The 25,198-nt window shown below is 32.3% G+C and overlaps 1 protein-coding gene across 1 annotated transcript; it reads left to right on the top strand.

Moving 5' to 3' along the window:
• The first annotated feature begins 12,763 nt into the window (after positions 1 to 12,763).
• On the top strand, positions 12,764 to 15,388 carry LOC139492553 (temptin-like). The gene is made up of 3 exons (XM_071280708.1): positions 12,764 to 12,988; positions 14,420 to 14,570; positions 15,193 to 15,388. Exons 1-3 carry the CDS (start codon positions 12,806 to 12,808, stop codon positions 15,294 to 15,296), a joined length of 438 nt encoding a protein of 145 aa, XP_071136809.1. The 5' UTR covers positions 12,764 to 12,805; the 3' UTR covers positions 15,297 to 15,388.
• The last annotated feature ends 9,810 nt before the right edge of the window (positions 15,389 to 25,198 follow it).

Below are 25,198 nucleotides of genomic sequence, written 5' to 3'. Positions count from 1 at the left end.
TGGCTTTCATTGACGACTCTAACCTTCACTGATAGTATATGTGATAAAATAGAGGTCAAGGAAACAGTAACAGCAATGTACGAGACCAACACACTATCTACACGTACTAAAGTGTGCGCAGTAACATTCAATGCTCCAATTATAACCAAAGCGTTATCGGTTTTTCGGAAGGTAAACATCGATGCACACGCAGTATCGAAAATTTGAGAAGATGTGATATAATTTCCAATGAGACAGCTCTCCACCAGAGACCAAAATGACATAGAAGTTAACGACTATAGTTCTCCGTACGGCCTTCAACATTAAACAAAGCCCATAATCCAGTTTCAGAACAGGACATGTTATGATACTATTTTTTCAATTACCAGGATATATTTCGTATTTTAATTGGCATTGCTGCAATGTGATACCTGAAATGTATTTATAAATGAAAGCACAACTAATATATAACGTCTTTATTGATATGACCAAAAAAATGGACTACGAATTGAAAATAAGAATATATGGTATGATTGCTATTAAGATAGCTATCAACCAGAATCAAAATGACATGGATGTAAGCAGGTATAGGTTAATGTATGGCCTTCAACTTGATTAAACCCATAGTGTTGTCAGTTATAAATGCCCAGACATGACAAAAGAGAAAACAGATGAAATAAGAAAACCAACAGCCTGAATTATACACAGTTATAGACTAACAAATTATCAACGCCGGCAGCAAAAAAAACCTAAAAAATTAAAAAAGACAAAAACAACATAGGATGCTGACTTTGTATATGTAGTATATTACAGTGTGGTTATACCAATGACGGTACGCACTCAACTGGTACGTTTGGAATCTGAAATATCATGCAACAGGTACACTCACAACCAAATGTTTTGGAAGTCCAGTGTATAAGATTGGTTTTCCCGTTTGATTGGTTTTACACTAGTAATTTTGGGGCCCTGTATAGCTAGTTGTTCGGTGTGAGTCAAAGCTCCGTGTTGAAGGCCGCACATTGACCTATAATGGTTTACTTTTATAAATTGTTATTTGGATGGAGGGTTGTCTCATTGGCACTCACACCACATCTTCCTATATCTAAGGCAGCAACCATTTGATTTTATGGAGGGGGGCTATGGATTTTTATGTTTCCATATTTTGGAGAAAAAAATAATTTGTGTATGACCCTGAGAAAAAAAATGTTTTTTGTTTTTCACCCTCAGCTGCCACTATATGTAATGCTAAAATTGAAAAACGACTTGTCACCAGTTGTTCTGGAAAATATCCATAGCCCCCCCCTCCGAAAGTCAAATGGTTGCTGCCTAAGACAACCAAAATTGAATACTTTGCCTGTGGTGCTCACCTTAGTTTTAGTTCAATTACAGTTTAAATCCTATAATTTGATAATTGTTAAAAAAAAAAGTATCGACAACTTTGGTTTTTGTGTCATAATTAGCAATCAAATAAAAACTAAAACACCAGTAAACAAAACAGAACATTAGAACATTAAAGACTTCACAATACTGACCACACCTAAAACCGAAAACATTTTCCTGAAGGTTTAGTAGATCCTGCTCAAAATGTGGCAACGTCGAACAAGCTAATGTAACCGAAAAGTATGAAAGATTTAAGAGATTTCGTGCGTCTGAAGTGCTTTTCTGAAGAAAAAAAAACCTTCATCAGGAATGCTTAAACCTATATAAGTTACAGCCAATGGTGTATAAATATCCAAAGTCGTGGGCATCTATATAACCATACACTGGGCATTAAAAGAGCCAAATTAATCAAATAGATATAAGAAGATGCGGTATGAGTGCCAACGAGATAACTCGCAATCCAACTCACAATTTGTAAATTGTAAACCGTGATAGGTTTAAATAAGTCTGGAAAAAATTGTTACTTCACCGGTACAAATATAAAACTTGCATAATAAACCCGTAAAGATTAATCCATTCACGAATGCAGAACTTATGAAGTGATAATTTCGACAATTAATTCTAATTACCTTATTGTAGTACTAGGTTTATAGCTGAAAGCACAAAGTTGTTGAATTTTTGGTTTTCCAATGTAATACAATTTTGCGGTCTAACTGTTTTTACTTGAGTGACATGCTTCATGTACTAATAACTATGAAAACTTCTAATGGTTTGCACTACAAGGTCTCCCTGTTGCTAGAAGTTTTGTCCGCGTAGCAATCACAAGCACGATAGTCAGTGCTCCTGTGTTGGAATGAAATATTGATACTGTCATTTTATGTAAACTTATTCATAAAATATTAAAGCTTTTCCAGATTTTGCATATTTTAAAATTTTTGGAGTTGTGTTAATCAATGCGTTGTAATTTTGTAATTGATATGATCTCCCAACTGTCGGCTAACAGTCTGTCTGTCGTACTAAATAATTACATGCAGTCTGGAACTAGTAATGAGTTTATATGCGAACATATTTCAATGCCACATTCTATCAAAATAAGGAGATGAGGTATAATTGCCATTGAGACAACTACCCACCACAGTTTAAATGACGGAAGATAAAAGCTATAACAAGCCACCGTACGGCCTTCAACAATGAGAGAAATATATACCGTATGGTCACATCAAAGGTTGTTTTATTTAAAAAATCATATTAAAATAACTTACACAATTTAGCATGTTTGTGAAACCTTCACTTTGACTTTATCCCTAGACAGTGATGCAGCTATTTTACAATGTAACAATCTGTAAAATTGTCTTTTTGATTAGGAGCAAATGTATCTAACCTTCATAACTATAGTTTTCATAATCATGTATAGTTTTCATAATCATGTAAAGATCTGTAAAGTCTTAAGAACGCATCTATTTTAAAAGTACAAACACGAAATATCATGGTAGTTTAGTATTTACTGCTATAAATAGGTTTTATAGATACATTTACTAATCCGTATTTATGAAACAAGCTTATCCAGTGTATTCAACAAATCCTTCAGTATCACATTGGTTGGTTAGACAGAAGCTTATGGAATGTGTCAAGTTTGGCCATCTCAGAGGAGTTAATTCATAATATCCGAGACCCCCTCAGTGTAAAAAGAGCACCTCATTAAAATCTTGTCATTAAACTGGACCAACATATCAGTAAAAGGTAGAAACGTTGAAGTTAGGACTGTCTTGAAAATTACACGTTGCTTCTTTAAAGCCCGTCCTGAAAAAAAAATCATCAAAACAAAAAAATAGCAAATACAAACTGTGCGAATATATAGCACTGACTTCCGAGGGGTTGACAATGCATAACGTGCTTATATTGGTGTTAAGTTAATATCTCGTTGGTTTATAATCATTTTTCATAACCTATTCAAGAGATTTACATTTAAAGACCGGGGCTAGGGTATAAAAGGGAGACAATTTTTGAAAACATGGATATATTCAAATTTAAGGCAGGGTTTAGGTCTAAGGAACATTTTTTAATATTTCTTATGAATTAATTACTTTTTTTGCAAAAAAAAAATGTGCAGAGGTGGGAACATAAAAAATAAATATTTATAGCCAAACAGATTGAAAAAATTCTTATTAATAATTAAAATATTTTAAAATGAAATTCTGAGGTGCAATATTTTTCAAATTCAAATCTTGTGATTGACAGATGAGGAGGAGATACCCATGGCAACAGCTTGTTTATATTTACACAGGAAGTAGTGTGAAACATGTGAATACATTCATGTCTAGATAAATTATATACTGCATGCATTAATGTACTGATAATCCACTTACCTATCAACATGGGAAGTATTATTATCCTAGACAGTGTATCAAGAAATCCACAGAATGTGTATTTTACACCACAAGAACTATATAAAATCAGTATAAGTTTCAATTTCACAGATTAAACATGTTTTCACTTTTTCAGTATTTTTAAGAATAAAATGTTTGATGAGGTCTGGATTTAAAACAAAACTAGGTAACTAAAAGAATATTAATTTTAAAAATTTTCACTTGGCAATTTTTATTCCCATAGGTGGCCCATGTATGGGATGTTATCAGGATTTGGGTGCCAGTTTCGCACAAGTTTCAATACACAATTTGGCATTATATCTCGTTTATGCCAGATAAAATTTTTGAATTTTGGATCCCGCACCAAGGCTTGTAATTTTCTCTCCTGATATCTATCATCTCTCCAAACATCTCTATGGTACAGCATTGTCCAAAAATATTTATATTTTTCCTTTCTCAAACTGTTATTTCTCCTGTGTCTTTGCTGACCCTCCGTCTCCCACCACATTTGTATGTTGCTTTCATCAGTGATACATGGTTTACACAAGCAGAAAGGACATTCATCTCTATCTTCATTTTGCTGGATAACAAATCTGTTTACTTCTGTGTCCTCATTTGCATTGTCATCATTTTCAAGTATTTCATCAGTTTGGGTTGATTCATTCACACAAGTTGCTTGCTCATCATTTAATTCATTCACATCCCAGTTATAATATCCAAACAAACTAAGAATTGTTTCTTTCTGTTCTTCATTTACAAAAAGTGATAATTTTGTGCCCTCATTTGACATATTTGCAGAGAGGACTACACTTCTGTGTAGAAACTTGTGTAAAACAACTTTCCCTCCAAAATTTTTATCTAAGATTTATGGACAGTATCATGTTCTATCACATGGCATTGAGAAATTTCTAAGACCTTCTATTTGTTCTATTTATTTTGTGTGTAGGACAGCTGATATTCCCCACACATAATAAAAATCAGACTTTTATCTGTAACTTTTACATGAAGAAATTAATCAACCAATTTAAAAGACAAATAATAGGTTCTGTCATGCTGAGATTCCTGTAGCTAGTTTTATGTAGCATTTTACTTAGGGGTCAGTACAGGATACATTAATTAATTAATTCTGTTCTTTTATCTTTTTCTTGAAATAATTCATAAATTCTTAATATTACAATTATAATTTATATCCTTTTTATTGAAAGATAGAGGGAAAGTTAAAAAAATAAATTTCAATAAGTAAATAAGGTCATTTTTATATGAGATGACAGAACTCCTGATGATACAGACTCAAGCATCATGCAGGTATCAACTTCCCCTCTTGGACTTAGATCCATTTTGTGCAATTTATTTATACCTAAATGATGGAAAAAGAATCTAAAAGACCTCCTTGTTTTAAAATATCTGTACCTGGTGATGATAGTAAGAAAAAAGATGTATTGGATAAACTACAACATGTACGAAGTATTATAGTGAAAGAGATGAACCACCCTGTAAATAATGCTTACATTTTGGAGAAAGTACTGGATGAATTTATTTCTACCCACAGTGTAGACAACTCTGGGACCAAAATGGAAAATATGAATTTAAACACATATATTCAGGTGGAGAAAAAAGATGTTGATCAGCAACTTTTTGTGACAGCTGAAACTTCATTGCAGAAATTGGTCAGTGTTTCAGAAAATCATTCATCATTTTGTACAGGTCACTTGAAATTAAAAAAACGAACTCAAAAAGGACATGTAGCCGCGATTAGATTTACATGTGACAAGGATAAGCATCACTCTGTACTTTGGTCATCATCTCCGTATTTGCCAAATGGAGAATATATGGCTAATTCAAGAATCTTCCACGGATATGAATGTAGTGGAATGTTACCTGTACATTACAACCGATTTTCACAGGGGGCCAATATTGGACATATCAATAAGTCTAAACAAAGTTACATGTTTGATAAATATAAACGGTTTGTAGACGAAGAATACAACGACAGCATTGAGACTGCATTGATGGAAGAAGTTGGCATGTATGAAGACTTAACAAGTATTGACATTATGACTGATGCCCGACATGGCTGGAGGAAAAATGCTAAGGATTCAAGTGTTGTAGCTATAGGCGAGAAAATGCACAAAGTTCTGAAATGTGAACATATTACTAAAGCAGACGACTTTGTATCACAGAGACACGAAAAACTTGGAACTCAAAGAATATACCAATACTTAGATGATAATGATGTTAAAGTTGGAATTCATTCGCATGACAGGAACATGAGTATAAACAAGTTGGTACGTGAATCTGGAGTAGTAAACCAGAATGATTCATGGCATGGAATAAAAGCAGTGAAAAGTGCAATGAAAAAAGTTTCCTCTGGACCTAAATATTTACAAGGTAAAACGTGGTCTGAACAGCTTGAGGACAAGGTAGAATCAGTAGCCACCCACTTTTATTGGGCAATTCGTAATTGCGAACAAAATCCTAAAGAGCTGAAGGACCTTTTGATTAATGTTGTGGAACATTACAAAAACAACCATACTAAATGTCACCCAGACTCCAGATGTAAAAGGGATGTAAATTATGAACCTAAAAGGTCAACCATCAATAAACCTATAGCAGAAAAACTACTTCTAAGTGTAATCCATAAATCTGTAATTTTCAAAAGTCCAGATCATTTCGTTCTTGCACGTGATACATCATATGTAGAAAGTTTTAACAATACAATGAACATGTTTCAGGATAAGAGAATTGTGTTTAGTGATGCAAATTATAATGCACGAGCCTGTTTAGCTGTCTGTCACTGGAATGAAAATGTGGACAGAGGCTTTACATCTATTTGGAATCCTGAAAGGAGAAATGCACCAAGAAGCATGAAAGGAAAGAAAAATTATAAACCTCCATCTTACTCTTATAGGAACAATATATGGAAAAGACAAATAGACTCCATTTATCTGTGACCACAATTTTGATAGACATGACAGTTTTCTAAACTATAAAATACTACATAAAATATGAAATTGTGTGACAAAAAAATTTGGAGTTATGACAAAAAAATAAAGAAAGTTGATAAATTTTATTTAATTTTTTATTTTTATTTTTTATATATATATTTAATCTGGAAATTAGATATGTAAATAATGTGTACAGTAAAATATTTTATTTACATTTATTTCTTGTCTATTCAACATGTGTTATTGTTTACATTATCACCATCAGCTGTTTATTACATTTCTTATCTATCTAAAGACCACCCATATCCAAATAGGTTTAATTGCTGTAGGGGTGTAAAATTTTCTAGGTCATCCCCGGTCTTTAAGGGGCAGTCATTTTGCTTTAAAGGGAAAATTCACGATTTTTTACTTGTGGTTTAAATATGTTCATTATGACATAATATATATATTCACAAAGTTTTATCGCTATATGTGCAGTAATAAAGGAGAAATTCAATAATTAATGAAAAAATATCAACTACTTCCTGTAGGTCGTGACGTTTTCTCCTGATTTTTGCATGCCGGGATTTAAAATACAATCATTAAAAGTCTTGGTTTTTAATCATATTTTAACGTAATCGTAAGCGCGCCGATGACTTATGCTTTATCTAATAACCATCCGATAATAAGAAGATAAAACGCACAGACGTTCAATTGTACTCATTCGTGAGATAAATTATCTATGTTAAACGTATATATTCGAATAATTTTTGTAGACAACACAAAAAGTTATAAATTTATTTTTAATAAATGCATTTTCGGACTGATAAGGTGAACAAATTAAAGTACAATAATCTGTAAAGACAATATGTTGGTGTACTATTATTGACCTTTTACTATCTCTGCTATGGCTAGGTTTATACGATGTGTGTATTTACGGTTCTGTGGCAATACTCGTAGATGGCTTGTTGAAAGGTAAATTGTTATTTGCAATTCGGTATTTAACCACGCCTCTAGGGCACACCTTGCCAGGTGTGACTGTCTATTCGGATCAGTGGTAGCATTTAATACACACATTAAAAATACATATTCAAGTTGGTGACAAATAAAAATTGGTCGCCGTGGAATTATTTAATTATATTTGGTGCTATTATTTATTTGAATTCAAATAAGTTAATTTACTAAGAAATACACAATTTTCGGTTAAAGACGGGAAACTTAATTCATATGTCAGAATGAAATGATATACAAGTCTTGTCCTTGATTTATGTCTCATAAAAAAGGGGGACTTAGAAATTAGAAATAGCTTTACTAAATCATTTTTATTTGTCTTTATTAGGCGAAAAAATGTACGAGAACACTTACATTTAGACTTTTGAAAGCCATGTATTAATTAATATATGAAACTATCTGAAGATAACTCTACCGAAGCGGAATATAATATGTACGAATAAAGAAAAAAATATTTTTGTAATGGAATCGAAAAATTACGAATAGATATTCTTTTCAAGTGTGATAAACGTCAACCAAATTTATTCATAATGGGGAACGTCCTTATTAAAATCTGAGACAACTATAATAATCGTCGTCTCCCAACGTATATATATATACTTAAATAACTATTTGATCAACGATGTTTAAAATTAAAAGACAACGAATTTAATGTTATCTTTCCCTATTTTTGAATGTTATTATAAGTCTGTTCAACTTGCAAGAATACCCCTAAAGCGGACAAATATCCGACAAGCAGTTTATTCTTTAAATTGCTGTCATTGAATATCAAGAAAGAAAATAAATCCCGAAATTGATACTCAATAGTTTTCCTAGAAAATATTCACATTCCTTGGGGATTATTAGTGTACGTCCAGTTGCATATATTTTACATGAATGTTGGAACAATTGTGATGATGACGAATTTCGTCCTTTATTCGAGAACAATTTAATTGATATATAAATCTGTGAGTTTACTATGTTCTTAACTTCGATGAACCAAAGCAAGTTATAAATTGACCTGTATTTAAATCAAATTGTTTCTTTTTTTTCTTCTTCTTTTGGTATACAATAGTCTATCGAATTCGTTGATTACATACTGTTGGCATACATGGACTAGTCTATTTACAAAACTTTTACCACAATTTACACAAAATGCATGTTTCTTTCTTATGTTCAATGTATACATGTATACATATTTTAAATTGCGCTACTGACTATAGTTCCGTAACTTTCTACCAGGCGTATGTATACACGAATCGTCGACAAGTGCGCACATTTTTTTAGATCAATAATTCTGGTATGTTCCAATCTGTCCTAAACTATTGACAACGAGTATATATTACATTTTCCCAAATTAACCCTTGGAAAAATATGTAAATAGATTTGTATTTCTTCAATTATTTTTTTTTTGTATTATTTTTTTTTATAAATAATATTCTTTACACCAGAAATGTTATTTATAAACAAGCGTATGAGTTCAGTAATGACTAGTATATTATATCACTTTCGGACACTCAGTCAAGACAAAAATGTATATTATACATGCACCTGATAGTTCAAAATGGAAAGTTATAAGTAACGGTCGTGTACACTGATCAATACCTACAGAAGTGAAACGATGCATGAACTTGCAAGCCCGCCGGACAGGAAATCGATTGAATACCTGGACGTGTCACCTTACACCCCTTCCAATACCTTTGGGAGTAATACCTTTAGCCATGCTGGTGATCAGATAAGGGAAGATCCGAATTTATTTAAATAAAGTTTATTACTTGAAAGAATTATGAACGAATTAGATTTTCGAAAACAATTTCCACGGAACACTTATTTATCATTTTATGATTTGAACTTTGACTTTTTAAAGTCATATGAAACCTCAAATTAAAAAAAAATATGCATCTGTTTTTTATAACTAAATGGATAGTTTTCATTATAAAACTTTTGTACATATACTTTTTTCTGAGGAAAATTCTTTAATTTGTCCACATTTAGAAGAAGTTTACTTATTTTTAATTGCTTGCTTCCAGGAAGCAATTCGCCGACATATTTTCCGTATGCATAGTGACCTGAGCGTAACCCTCCTCGTAAAAATCCGGTGATCGCAATACGCACGAATCTGTCATTAAAATAAACAATTATCTGATTGTACATGTTAAGCACGTGCTCAATACCCATGCTTTTTGTTATTTATTTACTATAAGGTGACAATCGGTAAACTTCGGCTTCAAAACACGGCATTTAATGAGCAGCCATATTTGTTAAATCATAACAGACAGAGAGAAAAAAAATTGACGATTATACGATATATTTGCGTAAATAATGATAAAATCGTGCACAGAGGACTTAGTTTGTGATATATACATGCATTGGTTCAAGAATTGGAAAAACATTATTTTTCAACACTCACTCGTTTCATATGACTTTAACTAATTACAATATTTTCAGTTTAAAAATAACAGACTATATGGTTATTTAAAAATATAAGACCTTTTTCCGTATCAAGTTAGTCAGTCAGATAAAACAACCGTACGATTGACAAGATATCGACACGCAATTACGACTACATCGTTTACTGTAGTTTTGTTCCTTTGTGGTTTATTGACATATCGGGATTTTTCATCGGAGAAGGTGACAAGATGGCGGAGAGTAGAGAACTGATACTCAAAATTTAAAATCGATGGTGATCTCTTATTTAGCGGAATAAAACTTTAATATCTATAAATTTGAGCATTTTTATACAGAATGGACATAATATCAATTTTTGATTTTTTTGCGAAGTTTCCTATAGAAAGGATATACAAAACGGGTATGGCATAATATGCGTGCTATGTTACGTATACCATGCATGTACGAGCATTTTGTTAGTACTGCTGTTACTTGGTGCATGTTTCAGTAACAATTTTGCATAATCTATTGGTTCTCGAAGTAAAGCAAGAACAAATTGAAGTATCCATTATGTTATCAATAATTTACAAAAATGTTTATTGAGGAATAATTTAGAGCTGTTTCATGTCAATCTCACCATCGATTAACACGGTATTTTAAAGGTCATACATATTTTTGTATGAAATAATGAATATATATTATTTATAAATGACAGTTTGACTGTATTTCGGTGAAGGGTAAATGTTAAACCTGTCCGCCATTCAATCCAAATCTCTGCTCCTAAGGTTAGTGTAGTGACGAAAGAAAACAACAAGTGTCCAGTTTATTGTAAATGTATATCGTCTTCAAGAATGTGGTACATACGTTATCCACTATCACACCTGGACGTATCGGGTGTGATTCAATGGCAAATGTTCTTTATTCAAAGATAATTTTTTTACTTGGATGAAAATCTACATTTGTTTTGTCTTAATAATGTTTCTGAAGCTTAGACCAGTTACTTTTTATTCTGTTAGAAAAGGATCTCAATTCACCCATTCATCCACCAAATGTAAATTGACATAGCCTACGATGTTATCAGATTACATTTCCTCCATGTACTAGTATGAGGGACATATCATGTTTGTCGTTCGGGTTTGAGAAAAAAGGTTAAATTGCACCCCATGCATCCACCTAAAATGGTATATATTTGTTAAAATGATCTTTCTATATTAAGTCTTTGGAAACCAATGCATAGTTATTTTTCTGATGACCATCCTTTATCGTAACAATATATTATATAGACTCTATAATTCTAAATTTCTTACATAACTTCGTCTAGATGTACTTAAATAAGAACCAGATAGTGACATCACGGAAATGTAGAATTTAAGATAACACCGAATGTCCATGAAATAAGAACAAATAAAAGGTCATTGGAATCGGAGCAGATAATATACAGTTAAACCTGTAGACAGCCTATCAGGGTGTTTCCAAACCGATTAAAAGAATAGGCTCTTTCACATTTCACTTGTTCATAGCGTTAATTTACATGTGTACGGGTTGTTGTCTCGTTGACTTAAGGATGCTCTTATGCGAGGTTTTGGAAATAAGTGTCAGATGTTCGGACTCCTTGGTTTTTTTCCGACCATACTGTGTAAAATATTTTGCCCCATTACATCCATTTTTATTTTCATAAAGGACTTCAATAGCTCATAAAAGGTCAATTTTCAAATTTAACCAGCAAATGAGACCCAAATGTTACCAATGCAAATGTAAGGTGCAAATGTAAGGTCTCAAAAAGGAACTCCATAACCTATCAATATTTTTCAGTTTATTTTGTTCCTTAACTGATACTCCTTCAACTTATAGTATTAATTGTTTTTTAAATTTAACTTTATGATTGTAATCTCTCTCTCTCTCTCTCTCTCTCTCTCTCTCTCTCTCTCTCTCTCTCTCTCTCTCTCTCTCTCTCTCTCCTCTCTCTCTCTCTCTCTCTCTCTCTCTCTCTCTCTCTCTCTCTCTCTCTCTCTCTCTCTATATATATATATATTTAAATGAATCATAATTGGGCAACAGAAGACGGGACACCAGTTGTACGCAGTATAGATAAGGAGAAATATACCAAGGATTAAGAGCAAAGAAAGTCGCACTAAAACCAACAATACCTTGCTAAAAAACAAAAACAACGAAAACAAATACAACAGTCTACAAATTTAATACTAGACTTAGAAACACGAACCGAAAAAAAACCCAAGGATGATCTTCCAAACGGGGAACACAGATCCTGCTCCACTAGTGACGCTCGTCATGTTTCTTATTGTAATTAAAAATCTGATTAGCCGCATTCGGTAATGTCAAAATCTTGAAAAAGCGGACAGGATAGTATACGACGGGTGCCACATGTGGAGCAGGAACTGCTTACACTTCCAAAGATCACGATATCTCTCGCAGTTTTTGGTGGTGTTCGTGTTGCTTAGTCTTTAGTTTTCTATGTTTTTTCTTCTGTACTATTTTTTGTTTGTTTGTATTTTTATTTTTAGCCATGTCGTTGTCAGTTTATTTTCAATCTATGAGTTTGACTAGCCTTCTGGTATCTTTAGTCCCTCTTTTGTATCTCTTCAAACCAAACTTTTATATAACTTAACAACATTTAGGCACAAAAAGGTACGGTTACGATTGACAGAGGTTTCACTGTAGTTGCTTTACATAAGTCCAGATAAAGGCTGAACCATTCCATGTGATTTCTTGCAAAGGGAGACAAACACACTTTCATATTTTTGAAGTAATAGAGCGGTCATGTTCAGAGAAATTGTATATTTAGCCTTGGCAGCTGTTGTTTTTGGATTCCCATGGTTTAGAAATGATATTCCAAATGGTAATAATGTACCAGATCCTTGCAGCGGACAGACTGGTGAGATATGGAAAGGAGTAGGACACGACCAGGCACCAGGTGGAGGGCCTAGAAATCAATTTGGACTGGTAAAAATATCTTCTTATTACCAATAAATTGTCATCATTATCACTTTTTCATATTAAGATAGTATGGGCGTCTTTCGCCATTTCGGATTGTAAATAACAGAGAACATAAGATCCAGATTTGCCCTCAAGTAAGCAAGATTTAATGCAGGAATGCAGATAACTAATGTGAATTTTCATTTTTAAAAAGAACATTTACAAGATTAACACTTATCAATATCAATATTTTCACAAGCATGGATTATTTTTGCTTGGTTTTTAATGTTTTTAAATTGGCATTTCGGGAGAGGTAACTTTGAAATAGTGCATTTTTTTCTGAAGGAAAATTGAAATTTGACCATTTAATATCTAAGCCGGATAAAAAGTACGGTGACCCTATCTGTTCTTTTGGCATTCCCAAAGCATTTTCTATAAGCTATATTTAGTTTTACAATTCTATCATTTAGTATAGCTTCTTATCACATAATGATGTTTTTTTCCCTGTAAATCCATACAAAATGTGCCATTTTGTCACATCATGTAGCTTGAGGAAATTCACGGTGACCTATCATTTTTTTGGAAAATATCACAATATATACTATGTTTTGCCAAATTATGAACAAATTATATCATTTTTAATTTATACTCCAAAACCACCTTTATGCAAACAAAAATAGGTTATACAATACATCCTCATTTTATCTATGATGGATATTAGTAATGGTGCCACGTCTCATTTGTATATCAATGAAATATTGGAATGTAAAAATAAGTAATTTATTTTATGATATCTGTTGAATAATCGGAAAGCAAGCTTATACATGTAATTCTCGTCTAATTAATAAAACAAATGGCCTGCAGTTCTGTAGACATTTTTCTATAGTTTACTGCTAAACAGTAAACATGTTATGGAATACCACAGCACATCCGCCTTTCCGCTATAAATATGGTTCATAAGCGTTTTTGGCGGATCTGCCTCAAATTTTCATAAATGACAAAAAGTTTGTAATTTAAGACGTATTAGACTTAATCAATATAAATTGTCCGAAATTGACTTCTAGTAACTTTTTTTTGCCTAAATATGAGGCATGTAATACACTGGTTCTAATATCAGTATAAATTGCGCATTCTCCCCTACCAAATATAAATCTTCCTGTAATTGTGTATCGCATATTCGTTAAATTGTTTAGAACATTTATTTCTTATTTTAGCTTTTGAATAGTCAATTTTCATATTACCGAATTTTGACTAATTTGTCGACACACTACCTTCTTTGTGGCAATACATTTATCTGCCTTACATAAGCCAGTGTTAATATAACATTGAAATACATGTAAATCAGCTTGATAAGTTAGTAATATGAAATTTTTCTATTGGAAAAGATATGAAAACCCTGCTTTAGTTTTTGATCGTCTGATCTGAATAATCTTTAAACTGTTTTTCTTAACTATGCAGGACTTTAAGGGCGCTATATTTGAATGGACAAAAGATTTGTGTCAAAAAGATTCAGACCAAGATGGTCGTACAAATGGTGAAGAACTTGGAGACCCTGATTGTACATGGAAAAAAGGTGGAACTCCTAGTGCTGCTGCATCTGGTCACCCAGGTAAGGAGGACAGGGTGTGACATAATATAAGTTCCAAAAATGAATTTTGTTTCAAAGAACTTTTAGCATATAACAAAAGTTCTATTTGGAACTTTCCTTATATAATATTTTATCCAATGCTAAAGAAAATTTCCTTCACAATGGATAAAATATTGCATAAGGAATATTTGTTATATTATAAAAGTTCCATGCATATTTGAATATTGGCTATATTATAAATGTCCTAAGAATAGTTATCACGGTGATTAGATGATTTAAGTTCTAGAAATATCTACTATATTCTGACGGGATTGCTTCCCTTAGAACATGTGGTAGATACTTAGTCAGTCGTAAGCGGAGATTCAAAGACTGGTATGTTATAAATCATTTACTGACTATTGACTTGATAAAAACTGGTTGGACTAACCATGGAATTATTATATTGACATAATACTTCCATGGACTAACAGTCCAGAAACTTCTTTTTTTAGTAGTGATTACATATAAATATAGTTACATTGATAGGTGTTTTAATTAGAATGAAAGGCTGTGTGTAATAAAAGGTAAAAAAAATAACATCGGCGTTACATAATAATGCAATATGAATTATAACAATAATTATTATATATTTTTTTTATTTTAGGTATTTGTGAACCACTAAGTGATCCAAAATGTGCCACAGTAAATAAAAATATAAAATGTGCATCGAACACAGGAAAATGGTGCCTATTTGGTCATTGTGTGTAGAAGTTTCCTCGGAATGGAAGAGCCAATATTTCTTTGAATACATGTAGCAGCTTTTTGTTAGATAGAATATATATATATTTTTCAAATTGTAATTCATTCCTTTTCTTTAATCTTATGGATGGTTTAAATATTACACATAATTTCCTTCCATTTGAGTGTGATATACAGATAAGATTCTTATTGGTTATATTACAGTTTTTGTTGTAGTATTGTTTCACCGATGAGAACTACTTTTTTTTTAAAGCGGACATTTTGCTGAGTTCTATTTTATTAAACTATCATAATCTTTGCATCTAAACTGATTGATACTTTAGCCTGACTTCTGTTTTAGTTTGGTACTTTGTGTCTTTTCTTTTTTGTTAGTTTTTCTTTTCGTGCTTCATTTCGATCTGAAATCCAACTAGTTAATACAGTTCGTCTTAATTTGTACTGTCACGGTTTGAGGATTTTGTATTCCGCCATACAAGAAGTATATGTGAGCCTTTCCAAAGTCAGGAGGCTTGTTTGGTTGCTGTTTGTCATATTTGTTATTTTTTTCATTTATTCTTTTGACATAAATTAAGTCGATTGTTTTTCTTGGTTTGAATTGCTTTGCGTGCATACCGTTGAATTTCCTGCGTGTTCCGAGTCTTTGTGGGGGCCTTGCTGCAAAGGCCGTATTTGGACCTATAGTTGGTTGCCTTTTACACTTGTGATTTCGATGGCGAGTTGTATCATTGAAACTCATACCACTTCTTCTTATTTTTATATATCATGTCATCAGTTCCGTTAAAGACACTTTTCGAAAATACTGACTTTTGACAGTATAAGGACTATATTATACATTTTATTTTATAAATATATAGGGTCAAAAGGGTCATGATAGTTTTCTTTTACTAAGCTACATGTTCGGAATCATAACAAAGCTGTCAAGAGGTAAACAAATGAAAGTCTGAACAAAAGCAACACGAACATAAACAGATTTGCAATGATAGTAATTGATAATGGCGTACTCGTCTTCTAATTGCTAGGGTAACAACAGCAATTTTGGATATTCAAAATTGAAACAGCGCATCTACACATGCCAATTAACATTTTTGTAATTTATAAAGTTTGGAACATTTTGGTTACTCGTAACGATCCAGTGCCCTCGTAAGAAAGACTTTTAACTTATATCAAGCCGTGTTATAACAGGATATTGTTTCAACATGGAATTATCTTTAATTATGGAATTTGCACAATTTCTTGTGCTGGAAATTTTTTAATAAATTCCATGATTATTATGATGTTCTGTGCTGCGCATAACACAACCTATTACAAAAAAGAAAGCACATTTTCAATAGAATGCACTGTGGCGCGCACAACACTATCTATACAAAATACAATGTATGGAAAGTGTTATGCACCGCTCAAAACATGATAATACAGATTAAACATATAATTTATTAAAAATTTCAAGCACGAAATTATGCAAATTCCATAAATAAAAATAAATCCAAGTTGAAATAATAGCCTGTTGTATTTATATATATATATAGTCTACAAATTACAAATTTTAATATATGCATGCCAGAGAACAATTCCATAAAGTTTGATCCAGTTAGGTCTTATCATGAAAGATGAAGAATGTAGTTTTTTTCCGTATCGTAACAGTTTCCATGGTAACGGTAGCCATCTTGAAAATCCCATACCTGTATGCAAATCTGCACATGCTGTTTAACATTATGGTATACCTACATTTAAATTGGTTGATATAAGTTAGACAAAGAAGTGGAAAATTAAATGAAAAAGAAACGTAGAATAACAATATGTTACTTAACTCCATTAAGGATGCCATAATGATGTGCTTCTATCATGGATTTCAATTTGTTTCTCAATGTTCTGTAATTGTCATCATCACTTTGTCTGATAGACCAATTAGCTATTGTAACGTGTTCATTCCATGTTAGTGCATATGGGATGTTCACATCGCTAAACTTTATCAACAGGATTCTATGCCGGTTTTGTTGTTGCTCATACATTTGGGATAGAATTAAATCGGAAAAAATAAAACCATTGCTCCATGGGTCATTTTCGAAATCTAAAGTTCCAACAACCACATATATAGACGACGAACACACTGCTTGAGAATAACCATTAATGTTTGATTGTCCGCCGTGAATATCCGTTTGTGGAAATAGAACGGAGAGTCCCAGATTCTCGAAGAAAGGAATAAGATTCTGTACGGTAAATGCATAATCATTTTCACTATCTCTAGCGGCGATAATCATAATGTCATGTGTTATGTTTTCATCAATGACAAAGTTCCCAATATTTGCCCGAGTAATCCGCATTTCATCGCGTATCGCAAATGGAGTTTTTGGTTTTAATATCATTTTAGCTAAATGGTGGACACAAACTTTGCAGTAAACTTTGATAAATATCCCTATAATGATGGTACTTTCAATCAAAATTATCATTAAAATGACTTTTTGCACTTGGTAAGAAATAAAATATTCAAAACGTAAATCATCGACAAAATATCTCCAAGGATCCCTCCAATCATTCTTCCCTTCATTTATTGCTTTTCTGACGTCATTTTGCAATTCTTGATACTTATTCGCCGCAAAATGCGTGAGTCCCCTTGGAAGGATGTAAAACGTATATGGTAATTTAATCTCAGATATATATGTTTTATTACTTGAAGCGTTATAGTGGAACGTCATAATACTGAAGGTATGCTTGCCATAACTATGTTTGCTAACGCATTGGTATGAACTTACTGTTTGTATCCCAGTTTTAGTTAAAGCAGAATGAGAAAGGATAGAATTTAACTCTCTATCCTTAAAAAACGGGGTTTTATAGAATATATCTCCTATCTTACTCATATCAAACAGCCCGCGGATCATCGGTCCGCAGCCTTTATCAATGTCAAAATATACAGCATTTGTATTCAAGGTAAAATTTCTATCATATGAAAATCTAAGACTGTCAAAGGTAACCATATGTGCATCAATAGGGGAAAAACTGTAAAACGGCATTGTATTATATGATACAATATGCCCTTGAGGAACATGAACATACTTAGATATTTCTTTCTGCTTGTTTATAAAGAATGATCCGAATTTGACTCTCAATGTTTCTTCTTGGTTAAACAATCCCCACAAAGATATTTCATGTTTAAAGTTTTCAGCTTTTAAGTCAGTTATTCGCAATGTAAATTCTGATATATTGTTTGGTTTAATTTTGGGTGACACTTTCAATGAACCGTTAGTCAAGCCACTACCAAGATACCATTGGAAATGGTCAAAGACGGGGAAACTCATGCAGTTAATTGTGTTACCTTCATTTACTTCAACAATTCCATACGTATTATTAATTTTGCAGGTTATGACAACATCTTCACCCTCAACTCTATAATAAATCCCTCTACATACTGGCAGTTTATCATCATCAAATTTTGCATCAATTCCTGTATATGACCAGTAATGGTCGCTGTTGTGACGGTATATTTCCCAAGAAATTGTTTTTTCAAAAGGTTGCAGAGGTTTCAAAACATAATCTTTTTCCCGAAAGATATCCGAAACCTCTACAGATATTGAAGAATTGTCAATGTCGGAACTCACAAGAAAATATAACCACCCATTGAAAATGTAAATGCTAACTATATAGATAAAATAAGTAAGAGTAACTGCGTTTACAAGACACAGAGTGATATATCCAATAATACTTATGTGTCTATATTGAAAAGACCACTTTTTAAATAAAATCACAAAATTTCCGAAAGCAAGTCGTACATATAATCTACACACTATGCAATACGCCGGCAACAACAAAAGTGTTAGATCTCTGTGGCGCTCACAGCTTTTGCCGACAAACGACGTTTTTAGATGTAAACCACTTTGTAAGTATTCAAATTCAAATGGAGCAATTAGAATTGGTATCATATAACGAAATATGAATCGCATTTGCACTGGTACCAACATTGAAACAAAGACTGATGTGATTTGACAAACAACTATTGCAAAATAAGGGTCTAGTATTGTATTGGAAATGTGATATACCAAAAATGGTACAATGCTACAAGGAGTCCCGGAAATGAAATATTTAAAATTGTTAATTTGTGCAGCATGAATCCTACTATTTCTGTCTACTGTGTTATTGACTAATGACATTGTAACACGTTAAGTTCCTGTTTTAATATCCTCTATGATGATTTGATATTTTTCTATAGTCCAATGAAGTGAAATGAAATGACTCCTAACTTGATTCTTTACATCACTTTATTCTACTTCATCTAAAGCAAATTAGAAAACATACTTTACTACTGCTGTTCAAAATGTTCTTGTATACGCTTTAACTAATTAGAACAACCATCTTAAGTTGTGATCTTACTAGATAGACACATTAAAACAATATACGTAGCATCAATGTGCGTTTGATAGCTATTTTGATAACTATTTTCGTTTAGAATTTTCCTCGGAGTTCGTTATTATCGTTATTTTACTTTCGACTAGCACTTGGGTAATTTACAATATTAGATAAAAACAGAAATGAAGGATATCACGTGCTCCAAAATAATGTTCACCGACGTTTGTTCCATGAAAAAATATTAATTGTTTTTTACTACACATTCTCTTGACCTTGGCTCCATAAAACGTATTTAAACGTGAAGATATCGCCATGGTTTTAAGAGATATTTATGAACATGCCACTTTTTGATGTTTTACAATTTGTATTGCACCTTATTGTCTTATAAAAATATATCCCAAATGTATATGAGGGTAGAAGCAGTCCTCTTTTTTTTACCATGCCGTTTATAAAATTCTTTTAAATTTTATAAATCCTAACACTTTCATTCATCAGGCAAACCTTATTTACATAGGGATCACAAACACGTTTCAAGATCACAATTTGAAAACCCCGAATTTACAATTATGTTCATACATTACACAATAGCTGTCTTAAGTACTACGTATCAGTAAAGACTATCCTCAATATGATAAACCGTTTTCATAAAAACAAAACAAAATAGCAACAATGTTTCATTTCCAACAAGATTAAGCATTGATCTACCATTGATTGCTACACATCTTCCAAATAAACTCATCATAGATACCAGGATGCCACACTGGTGTCTCTATTATAAGACTATATGATGAAATCCTGGCAAATGGATTTAAAAACAAGGATGGTGTTTTTCGAGCCTGTGTGATGAGTTGAGGAACTTTTACCATATTTCGGTAAAATATCAATTATTGAATGAACTCACCATCCAATCAGTTTCAATGATTACATATAATTTCAACGCTGCTTGGGATGAATATGCCATCCTTAAACATTTTTTTGACGGAGTATTACTTCGAATCACTGATTACTAATTTAAATGAACCAAATGCGCATTCCGACAGTTTAAATCTAATTCCAAATAAGACATTGTAGACTCGATAACACCTAATAGGACCTAAAGTATAGCGAAATCCGGACATGAAATCAGACCTCCTCATGAGTTATACATATTCCTTAATTTAAAACGAGTCCTGAAAAAGTTTAATGTAAGAAATTTCAATCAAACAGTATCCGTGTTTTCATGCCAGTTTCGAATTACTGGGTAGTGGGTTGGTGATACTCACATATATTTATACACATAGTATTTGCATTGTATTTGCTATACTTTAAATAAAGAAATGATTACTCTTTATTGTTGTATGTATGTTCTCAAAGCATGTGATTCACACGGTACTAGTAATTTTGTTAGTCCTTGATACTAATGAAAAGTACTAACGTAAAACATTAAAACATTTTAATCTTGTCATACACACCAAAATTCAAATGATTCCAATTAAATCGCATATTTCTTGAGGGGTGGACAATTTCCACTTCTCTCCCCCTCTATTCTCAATACAAATTCTTTTCCAACTTCTCTCGCTCTCTACTCTCAATACCACACCTACTCCCAGAGCAATCAATTATCAATGTTTTTACTCATCTAATCCCCGGTTCCCCCATTCCCTGATTCTCGCTTCCTGCCCCCATATGTATGTGAGAATAGATGGAAGTACAGCTTGTGTCTTTTCAATTGGAATTCATGCATTTTTGAATGTTTTTGCTTCTACGTTGTTTTGTTGTACTTATCTTATCAAGTTTCAATAGTCTATTGGAGCACAACATTTTGTCAATCTAACGGAACTATGAAAACCTTTGAAGAATGAGGTTAGACTAAATATAAAACCAGGTTTAAACCAACATTTTATTTCGGAAAATGTCTGTACCAAGTCAGAAATATGAAATTTAGTTGATTGTTATAGTCTAACGTTTGATTTTGTCAGACTTCCCCCTTATTTTAAAAATACACCTTTGAGACTTCTATATGTTTGTTTTGTCAATTATTTGATAACGGGGTCATAACAGACAAATATTCAAACGCCAAGGTTAGAAACATACTGCCAATGCAATCGAACGAACATTAAAAAAGGCATAAATAGCAACAACGAAAACGAAGGACTGATCAACACTAACCCCGAAAACATAAACCGGGGATATATTAAGATATAGGTGACGCATGAATTTTTCTTATGGACAAAAAAAAAAAATCTTTTATAGGCTTTAGTGCGAAATTTGTCAAAACCACAAAATTAATTCTTAAAGAAAATATTACTCTTTTTATGAATTACCTTATAAAACACTTGAAATTTCCTCAATATTGAAAAGGTTCTACGTCTTGTATATATTATGAAGATACACTTTATTCACTTTTAGATGACGTCCATGTTTTAGAGTTAACTTTATAATTCTTGTATAACATATTTATACATACCATAATAGATATGTCAAAAAGTTATTATGCCTAGTTAAACAAATCGTATGTTATTTGCAGTATATCTTATAGTTAAATGAGTGGTTTTTGTTATTGAGATTTCTACATTGGGCTCAGACTACTTTAGCCTTCTTTTTATTTAATAGTCAAAATACACTTACCTAGTGCACTTGAGTCAATTTCAACATAATATTAATTTAATCATAATGTGTTGTTATTATTTTGTTGTGTATGTCTCGTTATGCTTACATACTACATATCTAATGTCTAGATTGCATTGCATATAATTTTATTGTTTATAATGATATTGTTTATATGCTATATGCCATCCCGAAATATTTGACCACATATCGACAATTAAAAAAGTATAGAAATAAGAACATGAGGTATGATTGCCAATAAAACAGCTATCCACCGAACAGGTCACCGTACGGTCTAATGTCGTTATTAGTACCTGTATATGTATTATTACAAAAAAATATTTTTTGCGAAACGTTGGAACGGACAAATTTTATTCCGTTAACAGTTTAGTCTCGTTGAAAGTTATAAATACATGGACAAATTAATTGATGTGAAATCTTCGTTAAAGTTTCAAAAAAAGTACATTCACGTCGGAACTCAAGGAATCTGGCTTGTCATGTTTTTGATTTTTTGTCAGATTTTCGGAATTCTCTGGTTTTATCTATTTGAATGCCTTGAAAAAATTTGCCCGGTGACCCCCATTTTTCTTTGTGTAAATCTTTTACATGTATAATGATAAGCCATCTGTAAAAGTATTATAAAATTTTAACTATGTTTTTTTAAAGTTTTTGAGAGCTTAAACTTAAGATACGAAAAGTCAAGAGAGAATATTTTTCCGCCAAAATTTCAATGGCTTATATCTCGAAATCAAGCACGGTGGCCTATATTGTTTTTTACTCTTTGGGTTCTTTCATTAATCCCCTATCAATATAGATTTGTGTTTTGGAAAGTTAATTATGTTGAACTGTGAAGCGAACTCCCTTAAAAGAAAAGACGTGGTATGATACGATTGTGTATTAAGAATATCATATAAATGAGGTAACTTGCTTTTGTCAGCAAATACCTTCATTACAGTACCCGTAACATAATATAACAGTATATCTTTGATTAATATATTTTAGCATCAATATTAGAAATTTGTCGAGCTGTAAATTGCCCGCCTCTAGAAAAGTTGTTAATGCATGTAACAGTCTGTATTTAAAAATCGGGCAACTATATTGTATCACCTATACTTCAAATAACATATTTCCTTATTTGGGACAGGAGCGTTAAAATGATTCTACATTTAATTTGTTTTATTTTGAGGGGGTTGGAATTTATCACCCTCTTGTAAGTCTGATTAATAGAATAGTTAATTGTGCTTAAAAGAATAAGTAATAAGAATAAATAAACCTATAGCATAGATTTTTTCAAAAATACTACGCACACACAATTTAGAGTAGAACTTTTCAGTAGGTCTTACATCGCACTGGACTCAAAAATGCACTCCGGACACTGTTTGACCATTGGGTGTGTAAATTGGTCAAAATGTGTTAAATCACTGGATGCTGTTTGCGTCAGTGATAAATTTGGTAGAGTGCAACTTAGTTGTTGTAGAGATACGTGGCCTCTTTTTTCTTTCTCAAACTGATACATAACTTTATGGACGTATTGGATATTCATATATTTTGTAAACTTATTTAACTGTGCTGAAGACCCAATGGTGGTCTTGGGTTATGTTCTGCTCTTTGTTAGGGTTGATATCTCATCGACACATTCCCAATTTTCAATTTTATAAACTAAAAAATCCCACGTTGTCAATCCCATTTATTACCGGTTAACCATGTGCCTTGCATTACAACTTACCTTAGGAATCGGATATTCAGAAGTTTAAGTGTTTCTCGTTCTCGTTTATTTTTATATATATTAAACCGTTGTTTTTCCCGTTTGAATAGTTTTCCACTAAGATTTTTGTTGGGCCCTTTATAGCTTGATGTTCGGTCTGAGCCAAGGCTCCGTGTTGAAGACCGTACCTTGAAACAATTCTCCAAATAACATACAACAGTAAGACAACAAGTGACATGTTACTTGACCAACAGGCACATGCACGTTGCTATGAGGTTTCTAGTTCATTTCTTTCAGAAAAGTAGACAGTCAACAATTTTATCAAGTAAAATCGGTTTAATTGCGTCAAATTTGTAACACATACTGTTAATATCTAAATGCCATTGTGAAAGTTGTTCTTATGTTTCTTTCTAGCTTCTCTAACAGAAGGTACAAAACCTATCTTAAAAAACGCAATATAGACATGCAATAGAGTCCCAAACAAACGCTCTCTATATAAATTTAAACACTACGGCATTTCAGATCAGGCAATTCAATATATTAAATCATTCCTATCTAATAGAACTCAAACAGTCCTTCTGGAAAACAGAACATCTAAAAAAAAAAACAATATCATCAGGCGTTCCCCAGGGAACTGTACTAGGACCAATACGAATTGCCTGAATATATAAAACCCAGCCTATTAACTAAATAAGACTCTTTGCAGATGCATATTTACCCGCCTATTACCTGCCAAAATTAAGCTTCAAGAACCCATAGAAATAGCCACAAAATGGGAGAAAGACTGACTGATGTCGTTCCATCCGGACAAATGTAACATCTTTAGAATCCAACAAAGAAAAAGGAAATGCATTTTTATTAAAACATGCATGGCCATATCTTAGAACGTGTTCAATTAACAAAACATTATATTGTATTACAATATCTTAAGATCTCAAATGAAATAAACATAAACAACAATCAGCGGCAAAGGCAAATCAATCCTTATCCTTTAGAAATTATATCACAATTAGTAAAGGAAAGAGCTTATCAAACTATAATAAGACAAAATTATAAAAATTGCTGAACAGTTTTGGATCCACGAACTTCTGACAACATTAACAGACCAGAACCGGTGCAATGAAGAACTGCACGATATACTTACAACAGGTATCACAACACTAGATGTGCATCTGAAATGCTACATAATCTAAACGGGCAAACGTACCAGACTTCTTAGATTCAACAAATTCATACACGTTGAAGATATACCCACTAAAAGCCAGTTCCAAACAACATCTCC

The sequence above is a fragment of the Mytilus edulis genome, chromosome 10, assembly GCF_963676685.1.
Source record: "Mytilus edulis chromosome 10, xbMytEdul2.2, whole genome shotgun sequence".
Taxonomy (NCBI): domain Eukaryota; kingdom Metazoa; phylum Mollusca; class Bivalvia; order Mytilida; family Mytilidae; genus Mytilus; species Mytilus edulis.
This window is presented reverse-complemented; position numbering and strand designations above follow the sequence as displayed.

Excerpts from the sequence above, each read along its gene's own strand:
- LOC139492553 (XM_071280708.1), top strand. The coding sequence starts at position 12,806 with ATGTTCAGAGAAATTGTATATTTAGCCTTGGCAGCTGTTGTTTTTGGA. Across the intron at positions 12,989-14,419 it reads CTAGAAATCAATTTGGACTG|GACTTTAAGGGCGCTATATT; the intron begins GTAAAAATATCT and ends TTAACTATGCAG. Across the intron at positions 14,571-15,192 it reads TGCTGCATCTGGTCACCCAG|GTATTTGTGAACCACTAAGT; the intron begins GTAAGGAGGACA and ends TTTTTATTTTAG.